Source organism: Frankliniella occidentalis, unplaced genomic scaffold (genome assembly GCF_000697945.3).
Source record: "Frankliniella occidentalis isolate FOCC.00 unplaced genomic scaffold, Focc_3.1 Scaffold14, whole genome shotgun sequence".
NCBI lineage: Eukaryota > Metazoa > Arthropoda > Insecta > Thysanoptera > Thripidae > Frankliniella > Frankliniella occidentalis.
The window spans coordinates 341,627-367,244 of record NW_026267144.1 but is presented as its reverse complement, the minus strand read 5'-3'; the positions used below and the strand labels follow the sequence as shown (position 1 = coordinate 367,244).

General features: G+C 43.4%; 5 protein-coding genes and 1 long non-coding RNA gene across 11 annotated transcripts in view; 3 read left to right on the top strand and 3 right to left on the bottom strand.

Annotated features, from left to right (window-relative positions):
• Positions 1-3,301: 3,301 nt before the first annotated feature.
• On the bottom strand, positions 3,302-5,684 carry LOC113204936 (RCC1 domain-containing protein 1). Of its 3 annotated transcripts, none has more exons than XM_052263869.1 (10): positions 5,206-5,671; positions 5,030-5,118; positions 4,827-4,949; positions 4,662-4,740; positions 4,449-4,575; positions 4,049-4,266; positions 3,933-3,970; positions 3,698-3,815; positions 3,530-3,617; positions 3,302-3,406 (listed from the first exon to the last, which is right to left on the bottom strand). In XM_052263869.1, the coding sequence occupies exons 1-10, from the start codon at positions 5,345-5,347 to the stop codon at positions 3,394-3,396; spliced, it is 1,035 nt and encodes a 344-aa protein (XP_052119829.1). In that variant the 5' UTR covers positions 5,348-5,671; the 3' UTR covers positions 3,302-3,393. The 3 variants fall into 3 exon arrangements, with proteins under 3 accessions (XP_052119829.1, XP_052119828.1, XP_026276109.2); XM_052263868.1 differs by lacking the exon at positions 3,302-3,406 and having other exon boundaries at positions 3,430-3,617; positions 5,206-5,559; positions 5,644-5,684; XM_026420324.2 differs by lacking the exon at positions 3,302-3,406 and having other exon boundaries at positions 3,430-3,617.
• A 23-nt stretch (positions 5,685-5,707) lies between these two features.
• LOC113204941 (uncharacterized) lies at positions 5,708-7,624 on the top strand. The gene is made up of 6 exons (XM_026420329.2): positions 5,708-5,971; positions 6,139-6,328; positions 6,405-6,576; positions 6,661-6,771; positions 6,860-7,050; positions 7,135-7,624. The coding sequence occupies exons 1-6, from the start codon at positions 5,896-5,898 to the stop codon at positions 7,361-7,363; spliced, it is 969 nt and encodes a 322-aa protein (XP_026276114.1). The 5' UTR covers positions 5,708-5,895; the 3' UTR covers positions 7,364-7,624.
• Positions 7,625-7,650: 26 nt separating this feature from the next.
• Positions 7,651-13,469, bottom strand: LOC113204940 (protein RCC2 homolog). Its single transcript, XM_026420328.2, has 9 exons — positions 13,132-13,469; positions 12,267-12,495; positions 12,047-12,178; positions 11,851-11,942; positions 11,656-11,770; positions 11,404-11,570; positions 11,139-11,319; positions 10,879-11,057; positions 7,651-10,559 (listed from the first exon to the last, which is right to left on the bottom strand). The coding sequence occupies exons 1-9, from the start codon at positions 13,363-13,365 to the stop codon at positions 10,386-10,388; spliced, it is 1,503 nt and encodes a 500-aa protein (XP_026276113.1). The 5' UTR covers positions 13,366-13,469; the 3' UTR covers positions 7,651-10,385.
• A 485-nt stretch (positions 13,470-13,954) lies between these two features.
• Positions 13,955-17,413, top strand: LOC113204928 (venom carboxylesterase-6-like). The gene is made up of 8 exons (XM_026420312.2): positions 13,955-14,073; positions 14,611-14,894; positions 14,971-15,120; positions 15,195-15,546; positions 15,611-16,012; positions 16,113-16,297; positions 16,407-16,672; positions 16,781-17,413. Exons 2-8 carry the CDS (start codon positions 14,619-14,621, stop codon positions 17,001-17,003), a joined length of 1,854 nt encoding a protein of 617 aa, XP_026276097.1. The 5' UTR covers positions 13,955-14,073; positions 14,611-14,618; the 3' UTR covers positions 17,004-17,413.
• LOC113204927 (uncharacterized) lies at positions 17,371-23,038 on the bottom strand. 4 transcript variants are annotated; one of them, XM_026420309.2, is made up of 7 exons: positions 22,942-23,038; positions 22,185-22,673; positions 21,839-22,115; positions 21,621-21,743; positions 21,382-21,543; positions 20,991-21,266; positions 17,371-20,899 (listed from the first exon to the last, which is right to left on the bottom strand). In XM_026420309.2, exons 2-7 carry the CDS (start codon positions 22,670-22,672, stop codon positions 20,696-20,698), a joined length of 1,530 nt encoding a protein of 509 aa, XP_026276094.1. In that variant the 5' UTR covers position 22,673; positions 22,942-23,038; the 3' UTR covers positions 17,371-20,695. The 4 variants fall into 4 exon arrangements, with proteins under 4 accessions (XP_026276094.1, XP_026276095.1, XP_026276096.1 ...); XM_026420310.2 differs by having other exon boundaries at positions 22,185-22,749; positions 22,942-23,030; XM_026420311.2 differs by lacking the exon at positions 22,942-23,038 and adding an exon at positions 22,910-22,931.
• A 1,531-nt stretch (positions 23,039-24,569) lies between these two features.
• The window catches only part of LOC127748830 (uncharacterized), a 27,096-nt gene continuing 26,047 nt past the window's right edge, over positions 24,570-25,618 (top strand). The window contains exon 1 of the long non-coding RNA XR_008010795.1: positions 24,570-24,925. This is a non-coding gene — a long non-coding RNA (uncharacterized LOC127748830). The remainder of the gene's footprint in view (positions 24,926-25,618) is intronic.

Sequence of the window (25,618 nt, the reverse complement as noted above, 5' to 3'; positions counted from 1 at the left end):
CGTAAGGCCCCCAACCCTCCCGTCCCAGCGCACCGCCACGCCACGCCACGCCGCAGTGTCTCGTTGCACATTGGCGCGACAAGGGGACGAGTCGACGACGGCGTGAATCACAACGAGACGACCGCCGACGGCCACCCCGCGCGTCTCGCATTGCGCCGCTTATCAAAATGAACCTCTTGGGCTTATCTGAGGCACAGTGTCCAAAACGTTTAGGCGAGCGAAAGAGGACACCGACCGACCCGCGCGTCGCAAACATTGACTTGGAGGAGGGAAGCGAGCGGGTTCCTGAAACCGAAAGTGACATGACTCCGCAGCCTGGCCGGGCCCGGCCGCCCGCTCACCTCAATCTTGCATGCACTTCCTGCACTCCATTATTATACTTCCTCTTTTTTTTTTGCAGCGCGGTTCGGCAGGGCCACGCCAGGGCCACGCCAAGGGCCGTGTGCTGCAGTCCTTTGTCTCCCCACAGGCCGTTGGGTTGGGCCCGCTCGCCCGCACTTGCACTTTTGCAGACTGCATTCGCCGGGCATTTTTATTACTCGCCTTATTTCGTTTCGGCGAGGACTCGTCTTGCTCGTTTTGTCGCCCCTTCCAGCCCAGGACCAGCCGGCGCGGCGGCGGCCCCCCTCGTGTCGGCCAGCCCAGCCCAAAATAATTCCCCCCCTCTGGTCTGACCCAGTGCACCATATATATATTTTGTGTCTGTTCCTCCTCTTTTTATTTTTTTGTTTCGTTTTCGTTTTCGTTTTCTTTTGTCGGGCCGATGCAGTTTTCGCTGCATTTCGTTTTCGTTGTTGTGGAGCGGGCGGCGGGGCGTGCAGGCGGGCGAGGAGGGCCGGGACGAGGACCGGTTCGGGAATGTTCGGGATGCGACGTTTTAGGTTCGGGGCGTAATGGAGCCGTACCCGCAGTGTAGTAAGGGCCGCCGTCAAATTTGGCGCGCGAGGAAGGCCGGCAAAACGCACGTGCAGATCCAGAGGACATAATATACGACACGCGGTCCTACCAGGCCAGTGCAGCCTAGTGTCACCACAGGAACAACATGGGCAATATAGTGCGAAACCAGCCCATGTGCTATGGGTGTCCCGCGAAAGTATTGCCCCGACCCCTCACCCCCAAAATCAAAGCAGGGGCCAATAACTGAAAACAAAAAGCAAGTACTAAAGAGATGGGTCATTTTGACGCACCAATGTGTTCGTCGATGCGACGTGAGCGTGACAAGTCCGCGCGTTTGCAATTTGCATCTCTCGACAACAGCCGCCCGGGCCGACACTACTGCTGCGCCAGGCAGCGAAAGACGCCGCGCCACGCTTTTAATTTCGTTCCCTCCGGTTACCCCCCCCCCCTTCCTCCCTTTATATTTTTTACTTCCCTCCTGCCTCACATTGTGCCACACTCATCGCGTCCCCCCCGAAAATTCATTTCATTTTCCGTGAGTGTCAAAAGCATCGCCCCCCCCCCCTTCTTTTTCCACCACCGCCCGCGCCTCAACTTGAAGCCAATAACCGCAGAAGCTGGAAGGGTTTGGGGGGGGGGTTTAGGACCCCCCCACCCCCAATCCCTCAGGGCCGAGCGGGTCCGCGAGTTGGCACAACAAGGGCCAGGACGAATGCCTTTCAATGCACCGGGGCCGCCAAAGTGATTATGAGCACGTATAATGACGGGATTGTGTGGACCTGCTCATGAGAGGTGAAAAGGCTTCGTGTCATTTCCTGGTCCATCATCTCATCTCCCTTCACCCGACCCCCTCCCGCCCCCCTATTCCCCTCTCTTTTCCAAATCCCCACCTTTGTTTTTAGCTTCCAACTCGTCTCCCACCTTACAGGACCTCCAAAGCCAGTCGGCAAGGCCAAACCAAAATCATGAAGAGTGCATGTCCTAGAACTGTTTTCAAAGGACGGCAACTGCCGTAAAGTACTTATTTCATAGTCACGCATACGTAAGCGTACGCCTGCACTGATAAGTAACTTGTCATGTTCATGACTCTTTTTTTGAACATTTCCTCCGCGGGAAGTCTTCAACAGAGGCGTTGAACACTTTTAGGACGACAACTGCCAAGTCGGACAATTCAAAGTGCACAACTTGTCAAGTCTGAACTCTTTAAAGGTTTGAACATTTAATCAGGGCAAGTTTGATCCAGATAACCGTTCTGGGTGTCTTCTCTAATCGCATGGTACACATTTAACGAGGCCTCTATGTGGTATATTTATTACCCGAGATAATTTGTACCTTAGATACCAACAGGGTTTATACCGGGAGGGGGTACTTACAGAACTGACTCACCGGCAGCCGGCCTGCGCCCGCCACTATCACCCCACCAGACCGGGAGGCCGAACACTCAGGCGTTAGTTGGGCTGCCTACCTCACGGGCGGTCGCGCCGCGGCTCGCCCGACGACGGGCTACGGAGCAGACAAGGACAACTCAGTGCAGGCACAATGAAAACGTTAAGAGTTTGGTGCCTTTGCAAAGGCACAAAAACTACCAAAGCACTGATGTTTGTTTCTTTCTTTCTTTCATCTTTGCGACTCTTTCGTGTCTAGATAACTTTTGGGCACAGTTGTTTAACACATCAGGTGAGCATCGATTCGTTCACAAAGTTATTCTCAAGATTAAGTTAGACACACACAAAATCGTGTTAAAATATACATATATACATACAAGTTAGGTTTGCGATGAGGGGAAAAAACTCGTCAGAGAAACGCGACCAAAGATAGAGGGGGGCCGCGAATACGTCGTCTGTTTGTCATTCCCTCCGCATGGGGACGCCTCCGCCTAAGCCTTTTGTCTCACTCGGCCCGGCTGGAAGACGGCAGGCGTGCCCTCACCATCCTTGTCCATGGCCATGCCCATGCCGTGCCGTGCCGTGCCATTGTCCACGGCGCCCTCATGCCTCGCGCCATAAGACCATCAATCCCTGACACTATGAAACGACTCCTCCCTCGCGACTCGCGCCCGCCGGCCCCACTGGTTGCCCAGAGTGGTGTACGCCGGCGATACGAAGTGACCGATCGGAATTCTCCAATCGAGCAACCCCCCTAAGGCTTTCTCAACCCTCCCATCACATTGAGCGAAAAATGTATACTATCGAGAAGATTGGCACATTTTGTTCTGACTGAATTGTACCGACATTTTTGTATAAGAAGAAAAAATACATTTCAGGAATGTACCTTCTACTACATAAAAAGGCTCAGTGCCTAATACTTTGTGAGAAAAGGTAGGTAAAACTAACAGTACAAACAGAATGTATGGCCCAAACAACATACATTTGCTGCGGTAATGTTTTTAATCTCCCTCACCTACCTAAAAGTGTAAGATGGGTCCTCATCCTCTTCTACTATACTGAGACTCAAACGTGCCGTCCTTCATCCTGCCTTTCTCCCCTAGGTTTGGTGCTATGCTGCTCTCCTATTACAACAAAATTAGTGCAACATGTTTGAGTAAACCTTTAATTAAACAATAAAACAAGAATTCCACCCTCCACATTGCACATTTGATATTTTCCCTTTAAAATCAGGTATAAAAATTTGCCTTAAATAAATACTTCTAATGCATTCTTCGGGAGGGCAGGCAAGTTGACCATAAGCATTCCATCCACAACCCCATATAGTGCCATCAACTGTAAGCATTACATATGATTTAAATAAAACAATGCATAGAATTATAAAGGGAAAATGATGACAATTTAAATATACTAACCAAGTAATACAACAGTGTGTCGTGAGCCGCAGCTGACAGCAGTCACATCTGCACTAGTGTCAACCGGAGAAGGACACCCCAACACTATTCCTCGATACTTCTCATTCCTTTCCTGTAACTGAAGAAAGAAATAAACACTTCATACCTTGCAGCAGATAAAGTTTCGTAAAGAATTAGAACTTTTAAAAAACTTCTTTATCTACTCTGAGATAAAAAAAGGTCAGGGAAAACTCACCACTGAAACCTGGGCATCGGTTTTCAGCTTCTTTGAGGCTACAATCAATACAACAAATATTGAGTAATAATGACAAAAGCAATCATGAGGGTTATCATAATACAAAATACATATACCTGTAGGTCTATGGTCATGGTCATCGTCCGTAACACTGTCATCAATTCCAAGCTGACCATCAGTACCCCAGCCCCAAGTATACAGATCACCACTTGATGTTACTGCAGCATTGTGCCAAGCACCTACGCTGATGCAACACACTTGCATTCCAGCCAGAGCTTCCACAAGACGGGGCTTCTCTTCTGGTTCAAGATCCCCATGACCAAGTTGGCCTCGACTTGAAAAATAAAAATTATGCATGCTATGATAGACAATTTAAGTTTTGCAATGATGAAATTGGAATTTTTTTCAGAAACACTTAACACCTTGAGTCTCAAGCGGTCCCAATTACCATGCAATATGACCTGATGGATGGTCACATGGGACTCAAGATATTAGGAATCAATAGTTCCTCAGTACCTGCCACTTCCCCAAGTATAGACTAAGCCACATTTAGTCAAGAGTGCATAGTGCTCATTGCCACAAGCAATATCAGTAACAACTAAGCCTGGTAAGACTAAAGGTGATGGGATAGTGAAAACTCTTCCTATCAGAGAAAGAGTAGAACAAATTTAGTTTTAAAAAATGGCAAACTACTCTCTATTTGTATAAAACCACATTCTATCAAAATACCTGATTTTGAAAGAGCTAAACATCCATAGTCACTGCAAGAAACTTTGATAATTGAACTATTATCAACAGAAGCTGATTCCTAAAGAAAAGATCAGATAGTGAATTAGGACTCAGTTTCGCTCGAAAGGAAACCAGATTCAATAAAGGAAAACGTCTCATTTCTACCTCGGGGTCTAATTCAGATGTTGTGAACTTAACGAGTTGCCGTAATGTATTGCTTTCTGGACTGTAGTCATAGCAGTTCCCTTTGGAACATGCAACCAATGTGCGGCTTTGACAGCTAGACAGCTGAAAGAAAAACATTTAGCAATCATGTTACATCATGTAGAGATAAGTGGTTTAATGCATAAAAAAGTTTCAAATCTTACATGGATAGGTTGAGCGCTATTGCTGAGAAAAATTTCCCTTCGGACATTTATATTGTTTTCTACAAAACCCATGAACGTCATTGACTTGCCTGAAACATCATGCATAAAGAGTTCATTATGAATTTTGCTATTCTTATTTGGTTCAAACGGAAGTCTGAATTTTACTCATATATTACCTGCAATCACAGCTAGAACAGACCAAGTGCATGACACATTGACAATTGGGCCATCAAAAGAAAGTTTTGCTGGTTTACTAATGATCATAGGATGGCCACTAACTTGGCCACAGCCATTCCAACCACAATAGTAAAAAGACATTTCAGTTGATTTAAATTTTGGTTTTGACACAAATTCAAGAAACTAAGCTTTGCTGCATTTATAATCGCAACATTCAACATCGCAACATTTCGCGACGGCCAAAGTAAGTAAATTACATTTCCCCCCGCACATCTTGATTTCTTTCTAACCGTGAAGGCTTGTCAAGAAGCACGAACTACTGACTGACACAACGTCACCGCCAACTGACAACGCTGTAAAAGAAGCCCATTTATATTCAGAAGATAAATTTAGAATGTAAAATATTGAAACAATTATTAAAATCCATGAAATGTGACTTCTAAACGCATGCCGTGATCAGCTGCCGCCGCAGAGCTGTCGCTGTCGCTTCGCGGGTTGCGGATTGAGGGGCGAATAGAGCAACCGTTATTATTGGCACGAAACAGTTGAACAGGTGCGCGCGCTCAATCCCCTCATCCCCTCGCTTCGTTCAAACAGGAGACGTCTCAAATACGAAAAAAAAATCACATGAGTTAGGCGTAGTGTCCAAACAAAATTGACTTTGAAAGCCAGAGATTTGAACAATCAAAATGGACTTTGAGTTTGTAACACCAGCCAACAACATTTTTCCGATAGAACCATCATCTGTCTCCAAAAATGTATATGGTAGGTACCGCATGTGACTGTAGGTACCGGCAAGTCTTCTTTGGAACAAAATTTTGTGTCACAACTTTGATTTACCATGGTTAAATGTGGTTAACGACCTTATCACGGCCCTGGGTAGCGCAGTTTTAACTATAACACGATTACTGTATTAATTTGTCATAATTTAGATGAGAATCTCTTGGAATTCATTTCTACTTTGAAGGATCAAAATACACTAAGAAAGAAAGAATGCATTGCTGAAGGAGCTTTACCTTTCCAATCAACTCCGACACGGGTAGTTGAAATAGTGTTCAGTATTTGCGCTTTGTTTGAGCTCCCCAAAGAAGTAAAATTCTTAGCCATTGACATTTTTGACAGGTATTTTCTGAAATCACCAGCATTTTAAAACAACGTAAATCTATGCAAATTTTTGATTACTTTGCATTTGATTCAGGTTTGTCATCAATCATACTACTGATGTGTGGCAGTATTCATGTGAAAGCTCAGCGGATCTCAGCTCACAGAGGAAGTATTGGCGTCGTGTTGCAGAACGATCTCAAAAGCAAGCATTATTGAGAGTTCTGAGTTCTATCCAAATTGCGTCAAAATTTGTCCTGCAGTCTGCAGTTTAGTGCTTTCCACTATGGAGGAATAATAGATATGTATGTTATTTACATGTCTTTTACCAACAATATGCTATTTCATTACAGGCGCTATCCCCGAAGCATATTGAAGAATACCTTTCAAAATGGGGACATGCTTTTAACTTGCGAAGCATTTGCCGGTCAGAAACCAGACTTTTTTCCACATTAGGGTGTAAGGTACAAGGTTTTATTCTTTCCCATTCTCTTTCCTCTTGTTTAAAGATCCATGGTATATTGTTTTTACTGATTTTGCATCATTTTTCAGGTACCAATCTATTCAATTTTTGACTACATAACAGTTCTTTTGGAAGCATTGGAAAAGTGGATGGATGAGACTAGTGAGTTGTTCTTAGTGTGTGACCAAGTTTTAGAGTATATGTACTTGCAAAGAGATGAGATATATAAGCGGTTCTTTTGGATGGCTACTAACCGATGGGAGCACAGTCGAGAGGAAAGGTATTGATCTTCTCAGTTCACCTCACTAGCTGTAAACCTTCACCACCAAAGGTCCACAAAAACTTACATTTGCTCTCATCATAGGATGAAGTTTGCTGATGCAGAGCTTGACCGCTTTTTAATGGCATCTTCTATCATTGTGAGTTCTATTTACATTCTGAACTTAAAATGTATCGGCCCTAACAAAGCAAGTGAAATTCTCAGTGAACTTGCAAATGTCAGCAGTAACGATATAAGAGGCTTATCAATCATTACTTCCCAATTAATACTAGGATCAGGGACTAGAACTGTATCGTTCAGGTCATTTGACTGAAATGGATACTTTAAAACTCCTAGCAGTACCTTTTAATTACAATACAAACCAAAGTTTGTTGATAAATTGATTTTATAAATTTCCGAAGTGAAGCGTGTATGAAATTTAACGTGAACATTTGTCTTTGCAAGTAGTCAAGTCAAACTTGAAAACCCAGCAATTGAAGGCTTTGTAACCTTTTAATATTAATTGAAAGAAATTTACTTCCAAAATGAACTACTTGTACCAGTAAATGAAATAATACTGTACCATTGACAAGAGAAAGGCAATTGATTAAAACAGTATGATTATTTAAAACCAAGTCTCGTTTAATATTTCCATATCTCCAAAAATTGCTAATTATTTTAGCATCATGTATCAAAATATGTTGCATATTGCAATAATGCATTAAGTACTGCACAAGGGTAAAGTATAAAAAAATACAGCCTATGTCTACAGAACATATAAGAATGAAATTACAGACATTAGTAGGGTAAATGCATACAAGTGTTCATTGGACCATTATTTACAACATTTGAGTAGTAAAAAGAAAACAGGAAGGATTGATCTAAAACTACTGAATAAAATAGAAAATAATACATGAGTTGGCAAGATTAAGATGTATACACAAAAAGAAAAGGAGCTTTCTTTCAAAGTAAGCTCAAGAACCATGAGCCATTTTAAAATTAATGTTATGCAAGTTGCCCACATTTTCACCCAGCCACAGGAAAATAATTAAAGGACGTTTACACATTGAGCAACATACTGAGGAGTGAATAATGGAGAGCACACCCTGTATGTTTCTTAATGTGTAACCTGTATGAAGCCTCATACATATGGAATTTATTTTAGAGCGGCAAGCTCAAGTAAAGAGCCAAACTGAATCATTGAACCTTCAGATCAAGATCCATAAAGTCCATAAAACACAACAATATTACTTGATGAGGAATAAGAGGTAGATGTGGTTCAAAGTCCAACTTATATAAAGCCAATATTACCGGTATAAGGGATCAGTACAATCAATTTGTAAGGCTAAGCACGATCATGTAATACCATTTTCTTTAGCTGTATAAAATGGTCCAATTTGCATTTACACGTCAATTTTCTTTCGGAGTATTGATAATAAGAACAATACCACCCATTGAGATCTTTATCCACAGCAAATAGTGGTAGTAGTTTTAATTTAATACTGATACAAAAAGAATGAATGAATCTAGGTACTCTACACATTACTTACACTAACCTTTACAAGGAAGGATACTATGTAATCATGTAGCAAACAAAAACCCTCTCAAAAGTAAGAGAGCCAGACTAATTGTAGGGTCGCACCTCAACCAATTAGCTATCATAAGAGTTTAACTGCACACAACACACAAGATAAGAAATTGTAAAATAATTTTGTGACCTAAAGTTTGCTAGAAAGCAAAGCAACTATGCTATGGTATAAATTACAGACACACAGACCATTTATCTCAGATGTGCCCTGAAATAGTACGAAAGTTCTAACAAAAAGTAGAAATGAATGTTGAGGTAAACTATGGATGATATGCCAGAGAATTACGCTGAAGAAAATATGATAGGAAAAATAAATAGAAAAATCACATCAAATTACATATGTTGTCTCTAAAATAAAAAAAGTTAGCCCATTATCACAATTTGGAACAAAAGGCAGCTCTAAAACTTAAGAAATTGAATGAAGTATTAGCGTGGGAGGAGGTCTGTATAGTTTGCATCAGCTTTCTCAAAATGTATATGGTAGTTCCAAAATTTTGTGGCTTGTGGAGAACTTAATCCAAAAGAGTCAATGTTTTGATATTAGAGAAATATTAAATTAAATTGTGCTTTGAGTGGTACTACAATGCATATTACAGACACAAAATTGCATGAAGTTTTTTTCAGTTTTAAAAACAATTAAGTAAACTTGGGCTGTCCTTCATGCTGTTATCCGGCCCATATTCATTGCGATTTCAGACAGCAAAATGCAAAAAATGCCACATTGTGCCACATTGAGTCCAACCGGACGAGTTCAAACAACACCAGCATGAGAGCCAACAAATAATCCAGCCACACTACTCGAACTCTCTTTTGACTCCACATTGACAACCAGCACTTTTAATGATGTTGTATTTCCTCAATTTAAAAAATGCTGAAGCTTTATAGCTGATTGCTTCCTTTAAATTTCATGTACCCCTAGGAATATTTGCTCTCTAATGACAGCAATTTATATTTTACCTAACAAACCACAAAACTGATGGTGTACAATGACATGAACTAACATCACAAAGTCAATTAATACATAAGATCACAAGAATAGATGAATTAAAAAAATGTAAAAAAACAACAACTAGGAAATGAATGTTAGACTGTAGTTAGAATGCCAAGCCCAGAACAGAACACTGATTCTCTATCCTTATATCCACTATAAAATACAAGACTATAGTGAGGAAAATGAAAAAAATATTTGTACTAAGTATAAGAAACAGAAAACTTCATTACACAATGCATTGTTGGGGAGATAAGTAGAGAGTTAAATCAATTTCATAAAGCTTCTTAACAGTCTAGGCAGAAAACCACACTAGACCAACAAAAAAACAAAAAGATGAAATAAAACATGAATTTTTAGAATCTGAAGGATGAATGTTTACATTTGGCTTGGGGGAGAGATACAACAACTATACGCTAAATAGAAGCTGCATATGACTCACATTAGTGAGAGGACAATATACAAATAAATTATTGAAACTGTAGAAACTGTAAAGATAGCCCCTATGATCACAATAGGGAGCAGTAAAATGTGCTAACCATGCTCATTAACAACCAACAATAAAAATTGTAAGTAAAATTGACTGAATGATAAGCAGCCTTAATCATACCCACACATATAGAGCATAAGGTACAATGTTTCATTTGGAACAAACAAGTAACTTTTAAAATTGTTTCCACAGGGATAAAGGATAATGAGTACCATGTAAAATTGTACTCCAGATAATCATCTTAGAGTTACAGGGATTAGCAATATTCAATCCGATTTACCTGTACTGGTTTAAGCAGGCATATATCCTTCAAAAGACTCAATTCTCTGTTTGTCTTCATCTGATTTGTCTCGGACGATGAAAAGTGTGTGTGCAATACCACAAGTAACCTGTTCAATATACATTCCATCGAAACTTTTGACTTCAATGGGTGTTGTGCTTGATTTACGAGTTTCACCAAGACCCTACAGAAAGAAATTACATAAGTTAAGTTTTAATACCAAGCACATTAAGATTTCCCTATAGCGATGATTTTGATACCAAGCACCTAAAGGTGTCATTTTTTAAATTAGATTAGATAAAAAAGCAACTTAAAAACGCAGTTCAATGACTACGCACAACAAGAAACAAAAGTATGCCATTAGCGATCTAAAAGTTCAATCTCCGCTAAGGCAACCTTTGGAAAAACACACTGTGCAGTTCACATGAAGAACCAATGAACCATTTGTAGAGAAAAATCAAGAAAAGCAAAATAAATTAAATAGAAAATCAAACAATCCTCACCAGTTCTCCGGAGGTAGGACTTGGTCCCCACGAAATTACACTATCATCAGCAGCAACAACAATACTTGTATTGGATACTCCAACAGATCGGACATTCCAGCCAGTCAGATCCTGGATTGGCTTTGGATACATGTTGGCCTCTCCAGTGCGCTTATTTTGTCCAAACATATACATAACTCCTACAAAACAAGGAAAGCAAACCAGGTGTGAAAGATGTACCTAGGTGCACAATTTTAAAAACTAGATGACCCCACACTTACCAAAATCATTGATAGCAAGACTGTAGGAAGATCCACACCAAACATTACGAACACCTCTATTTTGAGAGTCAAAGAACTTGATGAGTCTTGGCACAAATTCATCCCTCTGCTCAGCATGTCCCAAGCGGCCTATGCCACCAAATCCCCAGGAGAATAGCCGCTTACGAGAGTCAATAGCACACTGTTGTAAAATCAAAAATTTTAGAAAAATCAGGATGTATTATGCTTAAAATAACAGCAAAAAAGATCAGATTAGATTACATACAGTATGATTTGTGCCACATGAAAAATCTCTGATTTCATCAACATCAACTGGCTTGATTTTACCATCCTTGGTTCTTTCAATGAAGCATACAATGCGCTTTGGAGTCATCTCACAATGAAAACCCATCTTGGTACTCGTAACAAAGTACTTCCCATCTGTATTGTGACCTGCAGAGAGAAGTTATTTTATCAGTACGAGGAAAGAAAGTAAGTAGTACACAAAATTGTGAATTAAAGCAAGAATTTGATTTACCAAGCTGCCCATACTCCGGAAGTCCAAAGGAATGCATAGCACCTTTGCAATCCAATATTATGCTGAATTCACCACCACAGCCAACTTTGACAATAGGTGCTCCTTTATATGAGATCTTTAAAAAAAGAAGGAAAAGAAATACATATAGAAAAGAGGCTGAATACTGTAAGGTGTATAATTGTGGTTTAGCCTTACTGAAGTTGCAGTTGGAACAGTAGCTTGGGAGGACGATTTCACACCACACTGACCATTTTTATTGTCTCCCATAGAAAATACCTCTCCATTGACTGAAAATTTAAGAGCATACTTTAGACACTCAAAGATAGATATGGTTAAAAATTCATACTACATTTTATAGTATTTAGTATCCTTGTTTGATCTTTTGTCCAACCTGAAAGAAGAAGAGTGTGATTTCTGCCACATGCTGCTCCAACAAGAACTTCATCTTTGACAGATTCTATGATCAATGGTGTGTCTCTACGAACTTCGTCTCCATGACCCAACTGTCCCTTCTCATTTCGTCCTAATATAAAAAGTTACATAAAGACCATTGAAACAACAAAACAAAAAAACATAACACAAAAATGATTGGAAGAATATAAATATATTACCAAAGCTGTAAGCTTTGCCTTCTTCAGTTATCACAATGCTATGAGCAGCATTGGGGCCAGATGCCACGAGACGTACACGAATGTTTGCAAGAGGTAAAAACCTGTGAGGGGACCATAGATTGGGTCCTGAGTTCTTGCATCCCTTTGGTGCAGTTTTACGTCCAGCTGCATCCCAGTTGGTACCTCCGCAGATCAAGACCACTCCAGTTCCCTCAGGTCCCAGAACTTTCTGCAAGAGATTTCATTGTATGTGAGAATGACTTTCTATACATGTTCGTAAGGCCAAATGCCTGGCAGTGACAACAATACGGTCACAAAGCATATGATACGGTTGGTGACAATGCAGTATATTACTGAACACTGGGATAAACAGTGACAACAAGACTAATTAATGATTCATTTCAAGTGTAACTGTCCCAGATAGAAAAAAAAATAATAATAATAAAAGAAAGCTGAGGAAATTAGGTCTGAATGAAACTAAACTGAAGAATCAACCGAAAATCTTTCATAAATGGAACGCAATCTGGAATTTTTGAGTAACAAATCATAAGAGTGGAAACATGAGGACAAGAGCAAGGGGAGGGGGGAGGGGGGACAAACAAAGATACACTTATTGGAGAGAGAAGTTGCTCTGAACTTTCACATTTGAACGGTCTGCATGTTAGCTAATTACCAAAACCAATTTTAAATGTGATTGCAGGGTACCTGTGAGTCATAAAATTAGAGCTGGAATGGCTTAAGGCACGAATGGAAAGGGACGCCCAGCCGGCCCACTTGGCCGGCGATTGCCCTAGGGTTCAGCGGATAACCTACAATATACGATTTAAATCCCACTAGCTGAGGAAAGACAGCTAACATAGCTTACCCCTTTTTCTTTCTCTGGTATTTCGACCGGCACTGAAGGTATATCGTCTTCTTTCTCGGTGTCACTTTTGTCTTCATCATCTTCCGCTTCGCTTCCAACGCCGTTCTCGTCGTCCGAATCCTTCACTTTCTTTGATTTAGCTTTCCCTCCGTTACTGTCCGCTTTGATTTGTTTTGGGGCACTTCCTGATTCTTCAGCCTCCTCAACTTCATCAATTTCACGTTTAGCAGACATGGCCTCAGCTAGAAAATTTCTTTTTGACAGACCTTGTAAACAAAGTACATCAATAAATCCCCAATCAGACTAGGAACTTTTTTTGGTGCCGCTTTGTTTAATGTCACTTTTTTAAAAACGCGCTTACCAACTGACAGGATTGAAGTGGATGTGGAAGAAGTCGATAAACATCCAAAGCAAGCTGCTTCAATCAACTTGAAATGTGTAGATCTATTTTTAGAAACTAGTTCAGTTATTTTGAAAATCCGAAGACCTTTCCTAAAATTATCTCGATAGGAAAGAAACTTGCAGTTTCTTGAGTTGGACAACTCGTTTTCGAGCTGGGCTTCGATATTTGGTCGACTCTAGCGGGGCAGTTTGAATTCATGCGCGTGTAAATGCAGAAATTGAAGAGCCATTTAGGATTGGTTTCAATTGGTTTCTTCTCTTGAAATAAATACCTGAAGTATCGATCGTCTGTTTTTGGAATGAAAGAAACCCAGAGAATCAATACTGGCGTGGCACCGCGTGGCAATTGGTCTTTTGACACCGTGGCGAGGTCAACTGCTATTGCTGCAACTTTCCTGAATATTTTGCTGACTTAAGTAACGCCGAAGTAAGAGAGATCAGCCCTCCTTTCTCGTCTGTAATCTGCGCGGAGCACACTTCTGCTCGCGCCAAGGCTCCACACTGCTGCTGGGCTTTGCTGTAAGGATTTACCCTTTCCTGGTGAGTAGTACTTACAAGTCATTTTTAAAAAAAATTCTCTTTTAAAGAAAAGTCATGATTTCATGCTCCCAAAATTTTAAAGAAAGTAACCGTCCCTAATGTATTTTAACGCATATCAAGACCCAGAGGTTAATCATTTTGTATGTGGTTTTAAATAATGTTAAAATGACCGCTAACTCGTGTGCAAGTACGGTAACGAGCAATACGGAATGTCCGCCGAGCAAAAATTGCGCTCGCTAGGACACTGCCGGTTTGGTCCGCCACGTCACGCCACGTAGTGCGTGGACATGGACATGACCCTGGACACGAAGATGTCGACACCGGCGGAGACCTTCCTACACTGCGCTGATGCACCGAGGGTAGGGTCGTGACCGTGACCATGACCGAATGCAAGGCGCGATATGGCGTCAAGTTGACCCAGTGCGTCGCGTCGGCGATCAGCACCCCCATAGGGCTGTACTATGAAGCTCCACGTACAGTGGCAACAGAATGAGCCGGTAGTTCTTCTAAATAACACGTGGAAATGTCGAACAACAGAACATACAATGGCCGGTCCGATGAGGGTGTCCGTGCTCCTGCTGGCGTTGCTGGTGGCGGCCGCCGTCGTCGCCGACGCCCAGGCCAAGGAGGAGCCCAAGCGCGGCAAGACTGTCAAGAAGCAGCTCAAGATGGAGCCCGAGGTGGAGGCTGACGGCCCGGAGGTCGAGCTGTCCGTGGGCTGGCTGAACGGCCGCTGGCTGACGACCAAGGCGGGGAGGAGGGTGGCCGCCTTCACGGCCGTGCCCTACGCCAAGCCTCCCGTCGGCGACCTCCGGTTCCAGGTAGAGTACTCAAGACGCCCGGCTCCGATTCAGGCCAAATGCAGCGGTGTTGTTGACGGGCTCCTTTGTGGTGCAGGCTCCGGTCCCAGCCGAGGCCTGGACGGGCGCGCGCGACTCGCCGCCCCTGCAGGACGTGCCGGTGTGCATGCAGCACGAGAACGCCGCCACGACGCAGGGCATGACGCGCTCCGAGGACTGTCTCTACCTCAACGTGTTCACTCCCAAGGTAAGGCGACGCCCTCCCTCGCGCGTATGGGCGTAGGTCACGCGTGACTTGAACTCCTTCCATCGCCTGCGTAGCCCTCCAACGGTACCCAGGACGGCACCGCTCTCCCCGTGCTGGTGTGGCTGCACGGCGGCGCGCTCGGCTCCTTCAACGAGGGCGGCAGCGGCGCGTACGGCCCCGAGTACCTGCTCGACAGGGAGCTGGTGCTCGTGACGCTCAACTACCGCGTGGGCGCGCTCGGCTTCCTCAGCACCGGGGACGCGGCCGCCAGCGGCAACTGGGGACTCAAGGACCAGCAGCTGGCCCTGCGCTGGGTGCGGGAGCACATCGCGGCCCTCGGCGGCGACCCCGACAAGGTGACCCTGATGGGCCACGCGGCCGGCGCCGTCAGCACGCACTGCCACTTGATGGCGCGCAGCAGCGGGGGTGAGTGTTCAACAGAGGAGTGGAACGAGTGGTACAAGTGCGCGCCTACAACACTGTGTCACAGGGCTCTTCCACCGCGCCGTGTCCATGGGAGGCTCGGCGCTGACGGCTGGCCTTCCCCAGTCCGGCGCCGCGGCTCGCCGCCTGGCCCTGAGGCTGGGGGCCAAGCTGGGCTGCCGAGACGCGGTCGGCGAGGCCAGCACGGCCAAGCAGTCCGCCGAGCTGCTGTCCTGCCTGCGGGACAAGCCCGCACGAGACCTGGTGGCGCACGAGTCTGAACTCCGCGACGAAGGCCTGTGCCCGCTCGTCACCTGGGGGCCCGTCGTCGAGGGCGGCGAGCACTACGAGGGGCAGGTGGTCGTGCCCTTCCTCGACATGCACCCCATCGACACCATAACCAGCGGACTGGCCCTGGACGTGCCCTGGCTGGCTGGGCTCAACATCAACGAGGGCGGCCTTTGGGCAGGTGAGCCTGTGTGACCATTTGCATGGATTCATTCGTCAACGAATTCAAAGAAATTTCATTTGAGGATAACACATACCTCGCTCTTCTGATCGAATCGCAGCCGCAATCCAAGGTTCGAAACAGCTCGAGGCCATCGATGCCAACCTGAACGTCATGGCCCCGGTATGCTTCGGGTTCAACGACACCGCCCGGCCCGAAGACCTCCCAGAGATCATGCAGGAAATTCGAGAATTCTACTTCGGGGCCAACAACTTGACGCGCGAAAACATCTACGACTTGTCCAACGTACGTGCCCTCCCCCAGAAGGAACCCTTGAAGGCACTTACCCTCTCCTCACAGGGTGAAGTAACGGGAGGTGTGCGCATACACTGCTGACTCTCACTGCCCGTCGCAGATGTTCACTGACGGCGTGGTCCTGTCAAGCTTGGACGAGGCCATGAGGCTGCACGCCGCCTACCTCCCCGCTACCGCTCCGGCCTTCTTGTACCTCCTCAGCCATCGAGGCCAGCACAGCGCCGCCGAGGCGTACGCCCAGCGACTGGGAGTGGTGCACGGCGACGAGTTGTTCCACCTGTTCCCCATGGGCGTCGACCAGGACGCCGCAGACGCCGGCGCGTCGAAGAAGTTCATCGACCTCCTCCTGAACTTCGCCATAACCGGGTAAGGAAAGGTCGAGGGCAGGGGAATGACCACCCATCGACAGGCCAACCTTAAGTCGGTCGCGGTTGAGTTATTTTCCTAAATTTGAATCTTATCCTCTTGGACCAGAAACCCAACTCCTCCAGGCGACGAGCGGTACACTTTCCCGTGGAAGCCGGTGGAGAGCGAGGAGCTCGAATTCATCGAGTTCTCCCAAAACGGTCGCCTTCTGAAGGGACGCGGCCTTCTCGGACACAGAGCCCACTTCTGGTCTGCTCTCGCCCTTTCAGAGAGGAATGTTCAAAATATGGAAGCATCTGTGCGTTTTACAAGAGTTCGCGACGAGTTTTAAGTAGATAAGGCAAAGTATATATCCTTAAAGAGCAGTGTAGAACTATGCACAGTTCTTTTGAGGACTTTTATTCTTCCTTGGAGGAAGAGAGAACTCTGCATTTGCAAATATACATATAAAAAGCGGCAGATTAGTTAAACAGCATCAGTGCGCGGGTATGTAATGTAAGATGCTAATGTCTTTCATCATTAATTAATACAACCCCTCCATTGAAATACTCAATGAACATCATAACCACATACACAACTAACATAGCCTTCATGGGATTGTAAAAACTCCTGATAGAAAATAGTGTTGAAGCTAATGTAGCACTTTGTTGGAGAGTTGAAAATGAAATGTTAGAGAAGAGCCAAGTGATGACAACATGTGTGGAGCAATCTTGAAAGATTTAATAAATGGACTGAACCTGATGTTAGATGTGAGAACAATTTTAGCAGATATCACCTAAGTAAAATATAATGTCTACAGAGTTCTAGCAACTTGACAAAGTTCAAAAAGTGCATTTTGATACTTTCAGTATATCTAGACTTACAAACAATATGTATCTTTTTTAATTTAAATAACAGAAAGTTTTGAGACTTTTACTTATTGAGAGATGTTCATTCTTGTAAAAGTTCCAAGCACCTTATGGGTCCTATTTTGCTAAAATTCAACTCACATTATTAAGGTGAGTGTTTGGAAATGAAAATTCCAAATTACATTAATCATCCTTATACAAGCCAAAACTTTTGCATTTATTTATCAGATATGAAGGGCTTTAACTAAAAAATACATCTCTGATGGCCATAACTATTGCACACTACAGTAAAGCCACTTAAAAACAAACCTTAAGATGTAACATTTTTTCCCTTTCATATCGGTCAATGCAGTATGACATTGATTGCTAAAATTATACTACATAACATGTGTGCCCTTACACTATAGTACATAAAATATTGCTCAGAAAAATCACCAAATCTGTTATGTTGTAATGCACTGTCAGTAAATAACTACGCTCACAAACAACATGACATATTTTATGCAAGCAACGATTGCTAAACCCTGTAAGATTTAGTTCTCTGTGTTAATGCTAATCACTTTCACATCCTTCATACGTCACAAATGGCCTAAAATAAATCTCATTAATGTTAACCAAATTTTCTTCTCTGGAAAGTGTAAAAACTATGACACGTCTCTAGGCATGAATACCATGGTGTAATACATGAGCAGCCCATTGAATTAGATTTTAATTTTTTAATAAAAAAAGAGGCTTGGCAGTGATAGCGCAGCACTCATTTATAAGAACACAACCACTGTTGTCATGCCCAAATTCTAATGCATGGCTTTCAACTCTAAAATTTGCCAAGTTTAGGAACGTGGCTGAGAGTTCTTCTATGGTCAAAATCTAGTTTACTACATAGAGCAATGAAGGTCAGCAAACTTTCTAAATGCGAGAAGCTCTTAAGCTTCACTTTTCCTGACATTATACAATTGTAGTTTGATGGTTATCAAACGAAATGAAATTTTTGCCCATATAACAGATAGATTTGCTTTTGCTTTTATGACCTGTACCTAAATGCAGTGCTTTACCATTCCTTAGTTTCAAGTCGTTTTAAGTACAATACAGTACGTCAACAACCGTCCCATTAAGTATTTTAGACTTTTTTTTTTTTTTACCAAACAATCCATCCAACAAAGCAGAAATCAGGTAATCTCTGAACATTGAATCAAAAATAAATAAGAGTTTTCATGTGTTTCTAAATTACAATAAATAAGGAAATTAACAGAAGGTATATGAACTTTTACAAAAGAAAACAATAAAGAAAAAGAAAACAATGCACATAATGCATCAAATATATATATAGAATATATATATGTAGATATACGTCTGACAAATGCATATTAATGATTCAAGAAAAACAACAAAAGTTACATCACAGAACTGTTGCAGATACAAGGTATTGCTACTTCAACATTAAATTACTGTTTTATAGAAAGAAGGCGGGATGCCTTTCAAAATTTTGATGATACATGATGATAATAATGATAGTCGTTATCACAAGCTCTTCATTGAATATCAACTCCTGCCTGTACATATAACATCAATCAACCAATAACTCTCTACCTCTCACTACACACTCTGGGACAAAACAAACAAACAAACAATGTTACAGTGCTTTTATAGATGTAGCACTCTGAATTGATAATCATATGAAATGTAGATATAACATATCAGCATTTCTTTTCATTGAAAATATTTGTTCCCCAGTGAGGCTCTCCAATAAGAGGGAAATGACTTCTACACATAACATGTTAAAGAATTTTTCCTAAAGAGGTCCAACAGAATGCATAAAATTTACACTACAAAAGACATCTTTCATGAAAAATATCTGATGCGATTTTGACATGTGCTCAACTGTTTCTACATGGAAAAAAAAATACTTTTATAGCTGTATTTTAAAGCTGAATTGATCCAAACACACTTCCACACATAGTACAAGCTTACTTCTAGTCTGCAAGGTGATGCCAGATGTAACAAACACATTGAGCTACCCTGTTAACATTTTAGAAGTTTTATCACTTAAGTCCTATAAATTTGACAAAATGGAAATGATGTACATAACTTAAGTCTTTAAAATGAGTGCTGAAGCACTTGTGAACATTCCTCACACAACTGTCAGGAGAATTTTTTGAAGTCCACACAATTTTGCACTAACCAACAAGCAGTCTTCGCTTTTAAACAAAGTATGATTTATGAAACAATTGAAAGAGGAGAGAAAACGTCAGGAGTTAAAACATGACAATTCATAAAGGAACTTCCTAGAAACAAAATCTAGTGTGGGAAATAAGGGTCATAGAACAGTGAAAAAAATTGTAACAGCAATCTATGAAAGAAGCATTCTCATACCTTTAAACAGAATACAAGCTACATTCCGTTTTAGATGTGTTTTGAGACACTATATACACACTAAACTTCACAAAAACACACAAAAACACACAAACATGTTTACAATAACAGCTGAAATAAAGTCTCATCCATGTAGCATGTCATGGAATATAGAGGGATGAAGATGAATCTTGAGAAATTTGCAGATGGAATTCAAATTTAATAATAATAATAAGAAGCACAAGGTCAGGTAAAAATCACCAGGTAAAAATATTCAAATGAGTGTAGATAGTTTTAGATATTTACAGAAAACACAGAAAGTCACCTGAAGGGAGAACTTGATTTGACTTTCCAAATGAGTACCTGCTTATTGTATATGTTTAGACAGGCTACATAAATGATGTGCAATGAAAAATTAATTGAGAAGAGAAAAATATTATTTTTAATATTTTGAGTACTGAACTCAATAGTCAGGTATGCAGGAAGAGAGATGTTCAGGGGCTTAAACATCTCAAATTAGTTGTGCTATTGAAGCAGCAACTTGGTAACTCGGGCGAATATTTGCTTGTATACCAAATAAAGGTGTCTCGTCAAGTGATACTTGTAGCCATGCATATTTCATAAAACCATTCAATATTACATGCATAATTAAAAATCACATAAATTTTTAGAAATGGAACAAACAGCTAATGAAAGAAAGAAAATAAAGAGGGCTGATAATCTTCTCATGCTGATCAATTATTCCAATTACAACATAGAGGATTAAGCAGTATCACGGATCATAATAACATCTCAAAATTTTAGTTAGTAAAATATCACAAACACATTATGTAAACTCATCATCATAACTTGTGATGAGAGTGACATCAGGTCTTGAAGATCGGAATGTTTCTGCACCATGGTGTGTGATTTGAGTTCCCTTAAGGTCCAAATAACGCAAACTCTGAGCAAAATGAAGTTCATTTAGTGTAGCATCTGTGACGAGCTTGAAATTTCTTGCTACAAGTGTATGGAGTTTGCAAAGGGAAACCTAGAGAAAAAAAAAGATAGATTAGATGAGAGAAACTGAAAATATAACATACGGCTAAGAGAGAGAAAGAAAAAACTAATTTAAACAGTACCCTGTCTTTTAAGGGAGCCATCACATGAATTTCTTCACTGACAATACCAAACTGAGCATTGTTAAACAATACATGTGGTTTGTCTGAAATAACTAGTGATCTCAACCCTAGATCACTGATGATTCCAGGAAGATGACAAGCTCGAGGGGCTCCATTTTCATTATTATCAATACCATTACTGTAAGGGTACTCCAGATAAAGATGGGTAAGGCGATTGGAACGGTTTAGACAAGACAGTTCACTGTCAGAAACACCAGTTCGTCTCAGGTCTAGAACCTGAAAGATAAAATGAATATACGGCACACCTGTCACACTCAGTATTTTAAACAATTTAAAGGTTTGAGAAATAGTGAGATCACAGAGACTGGTAAAAGGAACAAGAAAGCCGTACCTTAAGCTGTGAAAAACCCAAGTTGAATGCCAAACTGGCATAAGCTATGCAGTCCTTGATTAAAGAACAGCCATCCAGATGAAGCTCCTCAAGATGTTTCAGCTTACTTAGAGCCATGATGGAGTGAGGGGGAAGCCACTTGCAATCAGTTAGTTCCAAAACCTTGAACCAAGAGGTATTGAAACTAACTTCAAGAAAACAAAAACAACATACTTTCAAAGCAGGAAAAAAATTATTACCTTCAAATGTGGAAGATATCGACATATACTGTTGAAATAAGAGGACTCTGTTGGAGGATTGATAATTTCACAAGCCTTCAAAGAGAGATGTTCAATTCCCGAAGGAAAAGCTGATATCTTAATCTGCAAAGAAAGGTAATTATTTATATTAAGTTGCTTTCAAAATTGGAGTATAACAAAATTCAAGAGAAAAGGAAATGAGTCTGTATCACATTTACCTTATTAGCATCAATGCAATGTTCTTCAGCTATAAATGTGCGTAAGTTTGGACATTCAGTGGCAATTGAAGACAATAATTCACTTGATAAGCATTCTGTTCTCCAACGAGGCATAGGTTTACTCGCAACAAAGCCCCTGGTTACTATTTTCTCTGTAGTATCACTAAAAAACGGTAAGAATCGTTGCAGCTGACCCTCAAGCAATTTGTGAGGTCTAAAATCCACATCCATCCACAAGCTCCAATCACTTGCTACTCGACAAAGGCGCTGGCAACAACTGACATAAAATGCACTAATTAGGAAAAGCAACAGACACAATAGAAAGGTAGGTGAAGATGATACATACGAGCTGAGATTTTGTAGATCAGTTGGTTTCAGATTTGACATGATGATTAGCAACACATCATCTGATAAATTCATCAACTCAACAGGCAAAGTAGACTCTTCATCGGCATCTTGTTTGCTATTTTGACTGTCTGTTGTGAGGGGATCCTTGTGGTCTCCTACTTCAAGAGATGCTTCAGAATTATATGCCACATAATCTTTGGAGCATCCAGCTTCAGGGTCCGGATCATTCAAAGTATTTTGACAATCTGTTATCACAGTTTTGACATCACTGTGTTCAACAGATGGAAAAACACTTTCGGCAGAGGGTGAGCTAATCCTTGGAAACTTGACTGGTCTCTGATCTTCGTCATCTGACGAGTAGGTTCTTTTTAGAGGGCATTTTCCAGTATCTCCTGAGTCTGTCATGATAGGTGAAGAACTGGGTTTTGCTTCTCTGTCCTCACTCTCCCCAATGCAGTCAGCAAGTTCCAATGTATCTTCTTTCATCCTTGAAAACACATAGAATATCTTTTCACCAAATGGAACACAAATTTAGCAATGCAGGCAAATTTTGACCCTTTGAACTGAAATGAAACAAAAATAGGGCATTGGATGAGGTTATGTCACTTCAATTCTAGCTTCGTGCGCAGGGTGGGTCGCGCTAACATTGTCTGTCTTATTTTTGGAGTGGGATTATACGCAGAATTTCCAATAGATGACTACAGCGTTTGAAAATATTCTTACAGCTATAAGAAACATAATCGAACTTTTGTTACCTCGGGCTGACAGACAACTTGATTTATGCCATATGATAACAAAACAACAACAGCTAGTTGGTGGCTAGGCTGGGGTTAACAGTCGGCGATGCGGGACGCGGTTCCTCAAGCCAAGCCGTGCGCTGATTGGCTGTTGACTCAACAGGGTGACAACATTGGAGCGAAAAATTGCAATATGGATAACTCAGGGTAATTTCAAATCATTCGATCAAACTTAAAATTGGAACAAAATTTCAAACACAAAATTCCTAATCGGTTAAATGTGTCACTGCGGTATACTCGGTGAAGATGCGTAGATCTTCCTGACATTGGTGATGAATGTAGAGGGATTTTTTTTTTATTTACAGGCTTGTGCGTGGAGCGGCAGCTTCACTTCGTTTTGAATTAAAATTGAAACCGTCAGCATCTATCTACTTGAGTCGGTTCGGTTAGGTGGTTTAGTTAGTAGCATGCTAAAAGTGCAAGAAGTGGTTCAAATCAAATCAAAAATTTTCTCGGGACAAACATTTTTCAGTGGAAATAAAAATAATCAAACGTGTCGCCGTTTCACCCGTCTCTTTTTGTGGAACTCCGACAGTGGAGGCCTACCTGGCCTCAGAAACAGTACTCCACGAGTACTCCGTGTGGCGTGTGGTGGGTCAGTACTGTGTCAGGGCCGCCTAACAGGTAGGCAATTTGATCTACAAACCGCCTGAAAATTAGGCAACCCTCAGTAAATCGACCCCTGCACTAGCCCGACTTAAAACAGCGCCTGCTGTTCCTGTTAGAACACAGAAGTCGCCAACGACTACGCGGACGCGGTGTAAAGTTGGTTCACTAAATGTAGACACCACGGCAGGCCAGTCCCTATTGTGAGTAGAATAGGGATCCATTGTACTCACAATAGGGACTGGCCTGCCTTGGTGTCTACATTTAGTGAACCAACTTTACAAGACGACTGTATCCCTCTTTTTTGATCGTTTTTGTCTGAATCCGGGTAGGGGGTGGGGGTGGGGGCGTGAAGGCAGGAGCAACGAACGTACGAACGTGCCAAGGTGTGTAGAGGAGGGGTAAAGGGTTGAGGAGAGGGGTGGGGGCTCGGTAGGCGTAGCTCACCATTGCCACTCCACTCCGGACGCAACCAACCCTTCTTCTTGATCAACCCGAGTCACCCCACGCCGCCGCGCCCTCGCCCCCTTTGTTGGGGGAGACCACGTCGCCGAGTTGGTTTATCGTCCCCCGAAGGATCTGGCATTGGGGAGGGGGAGGGGGCGACAAAACGCGACGACGGTGACACGCCTTCCGAGGTTTGACCCTCATCCCCATCATCCAGATCAGTGGCAAGGATAAAACTGAAATAAAAGATTACTGTAAATTCATTCACGTGTGAAATATTTCCTACTCCTACTCTGCTCGTTTTTGTTGTTGTCAAAACTCGGCCGAGAATTGGGGGGTGGGGGGGGCGGGGGGAGAGAACTCGTCCCTGTGCTGGTGTCGGAGTGACAGCCAGCGGCCGTCCTATCACACATATCCACCCACGGCCCTTCATCACGTGCGTGTCCATCGCGCCGGGGGATACGGTGGAGGGAGGGGGGCAGCGGCCTGCGCGCGGCACCGGCCCAACCCCGGCGGAGACTCGCGGTGGCAGTGCCGCTCCAGCACGGGGTAGCGGAGGACCTGAGCGCCTCGCTGGCCGCCCCCCGACACGGGCCAGACAGGCACCCCCGCGACGAGCTGCCTCTCGCGGCAGCCGGGATCCACGTGGTGTCCGCCCGCGCCCCGCCCCCCGGACCACCGCCGCGTGTCGCTGCGGTGCTGTGACTCTGTGAGGTCGCCAAGAAGGTGACTTTGGTGATCGCAGCTGCGGTGCCTGTTCGGCGGCGCCCTCTCGTCCTCGCAGCGCTCGCGGCCCTCCCCTCCCCCCGGCCCGGCGGCGCGCAGGGCCAGGTGCGGGCGGGGGTCGCGGCTCGGACGCCTCGCCGACCTCCTTCTGTCCATACAGCGCGTGAGTACCTTCTCCACGTACGCACCGCTGCATGTGCCAGCCGTGCCCAGACACCGGCCTCGCCGGCCTCGCCGGCCTCGCCGGCCTCGCCGGCCTCGCCCAGTACTGTACGCGTTGGTCCCGCCCTGGTCGTTGGCGCGGTCTCGCGGGGCTCCCCGGCGGAGGCCGTTCTGCCCGTACGGTGTGGCGGTGCAGCTCGTGGAGTTGACGCAAACGAGTCCGACGTTGCGTTTTAACTAAATTAGATTTGAAGAAAATAACATTACGAAAATTACTCTCTTGCCTTCTAATCCCTTATTTTTATTGTATTGCGACACCCTGCGGTAGTCGCGCGCCAAAATTTCTCCCAAAGTATGAAGGAAATGTTTTCCGTTTTTGTGCCATTTTTAAGACTTTAAAATTTCCCCTGTGGTCGTGACCGGTCATTTGGCCGATAGAAGCCTCGCTCCCGGCTCGCAGATTTCAGTTCCCGTGTGGGAGGCGAGTATACCGGGTGAGAAGCCGGGCCGGGGGGAACTTTTTTCATATCCAGGCTCAATTCCCGCCCGACTCCCCGGTGTATTTCAGCTCGTCGGCTGAGGCGAGCACCGCCGTCACACAGCCCACCAGCACTAACGGGTCGGCGGGGCGCTCGCCATAAGACCCCCAAAGCCCAGCCAAACGGCCCCGTCGGCCAGCCAGGAGGCCCCCCCC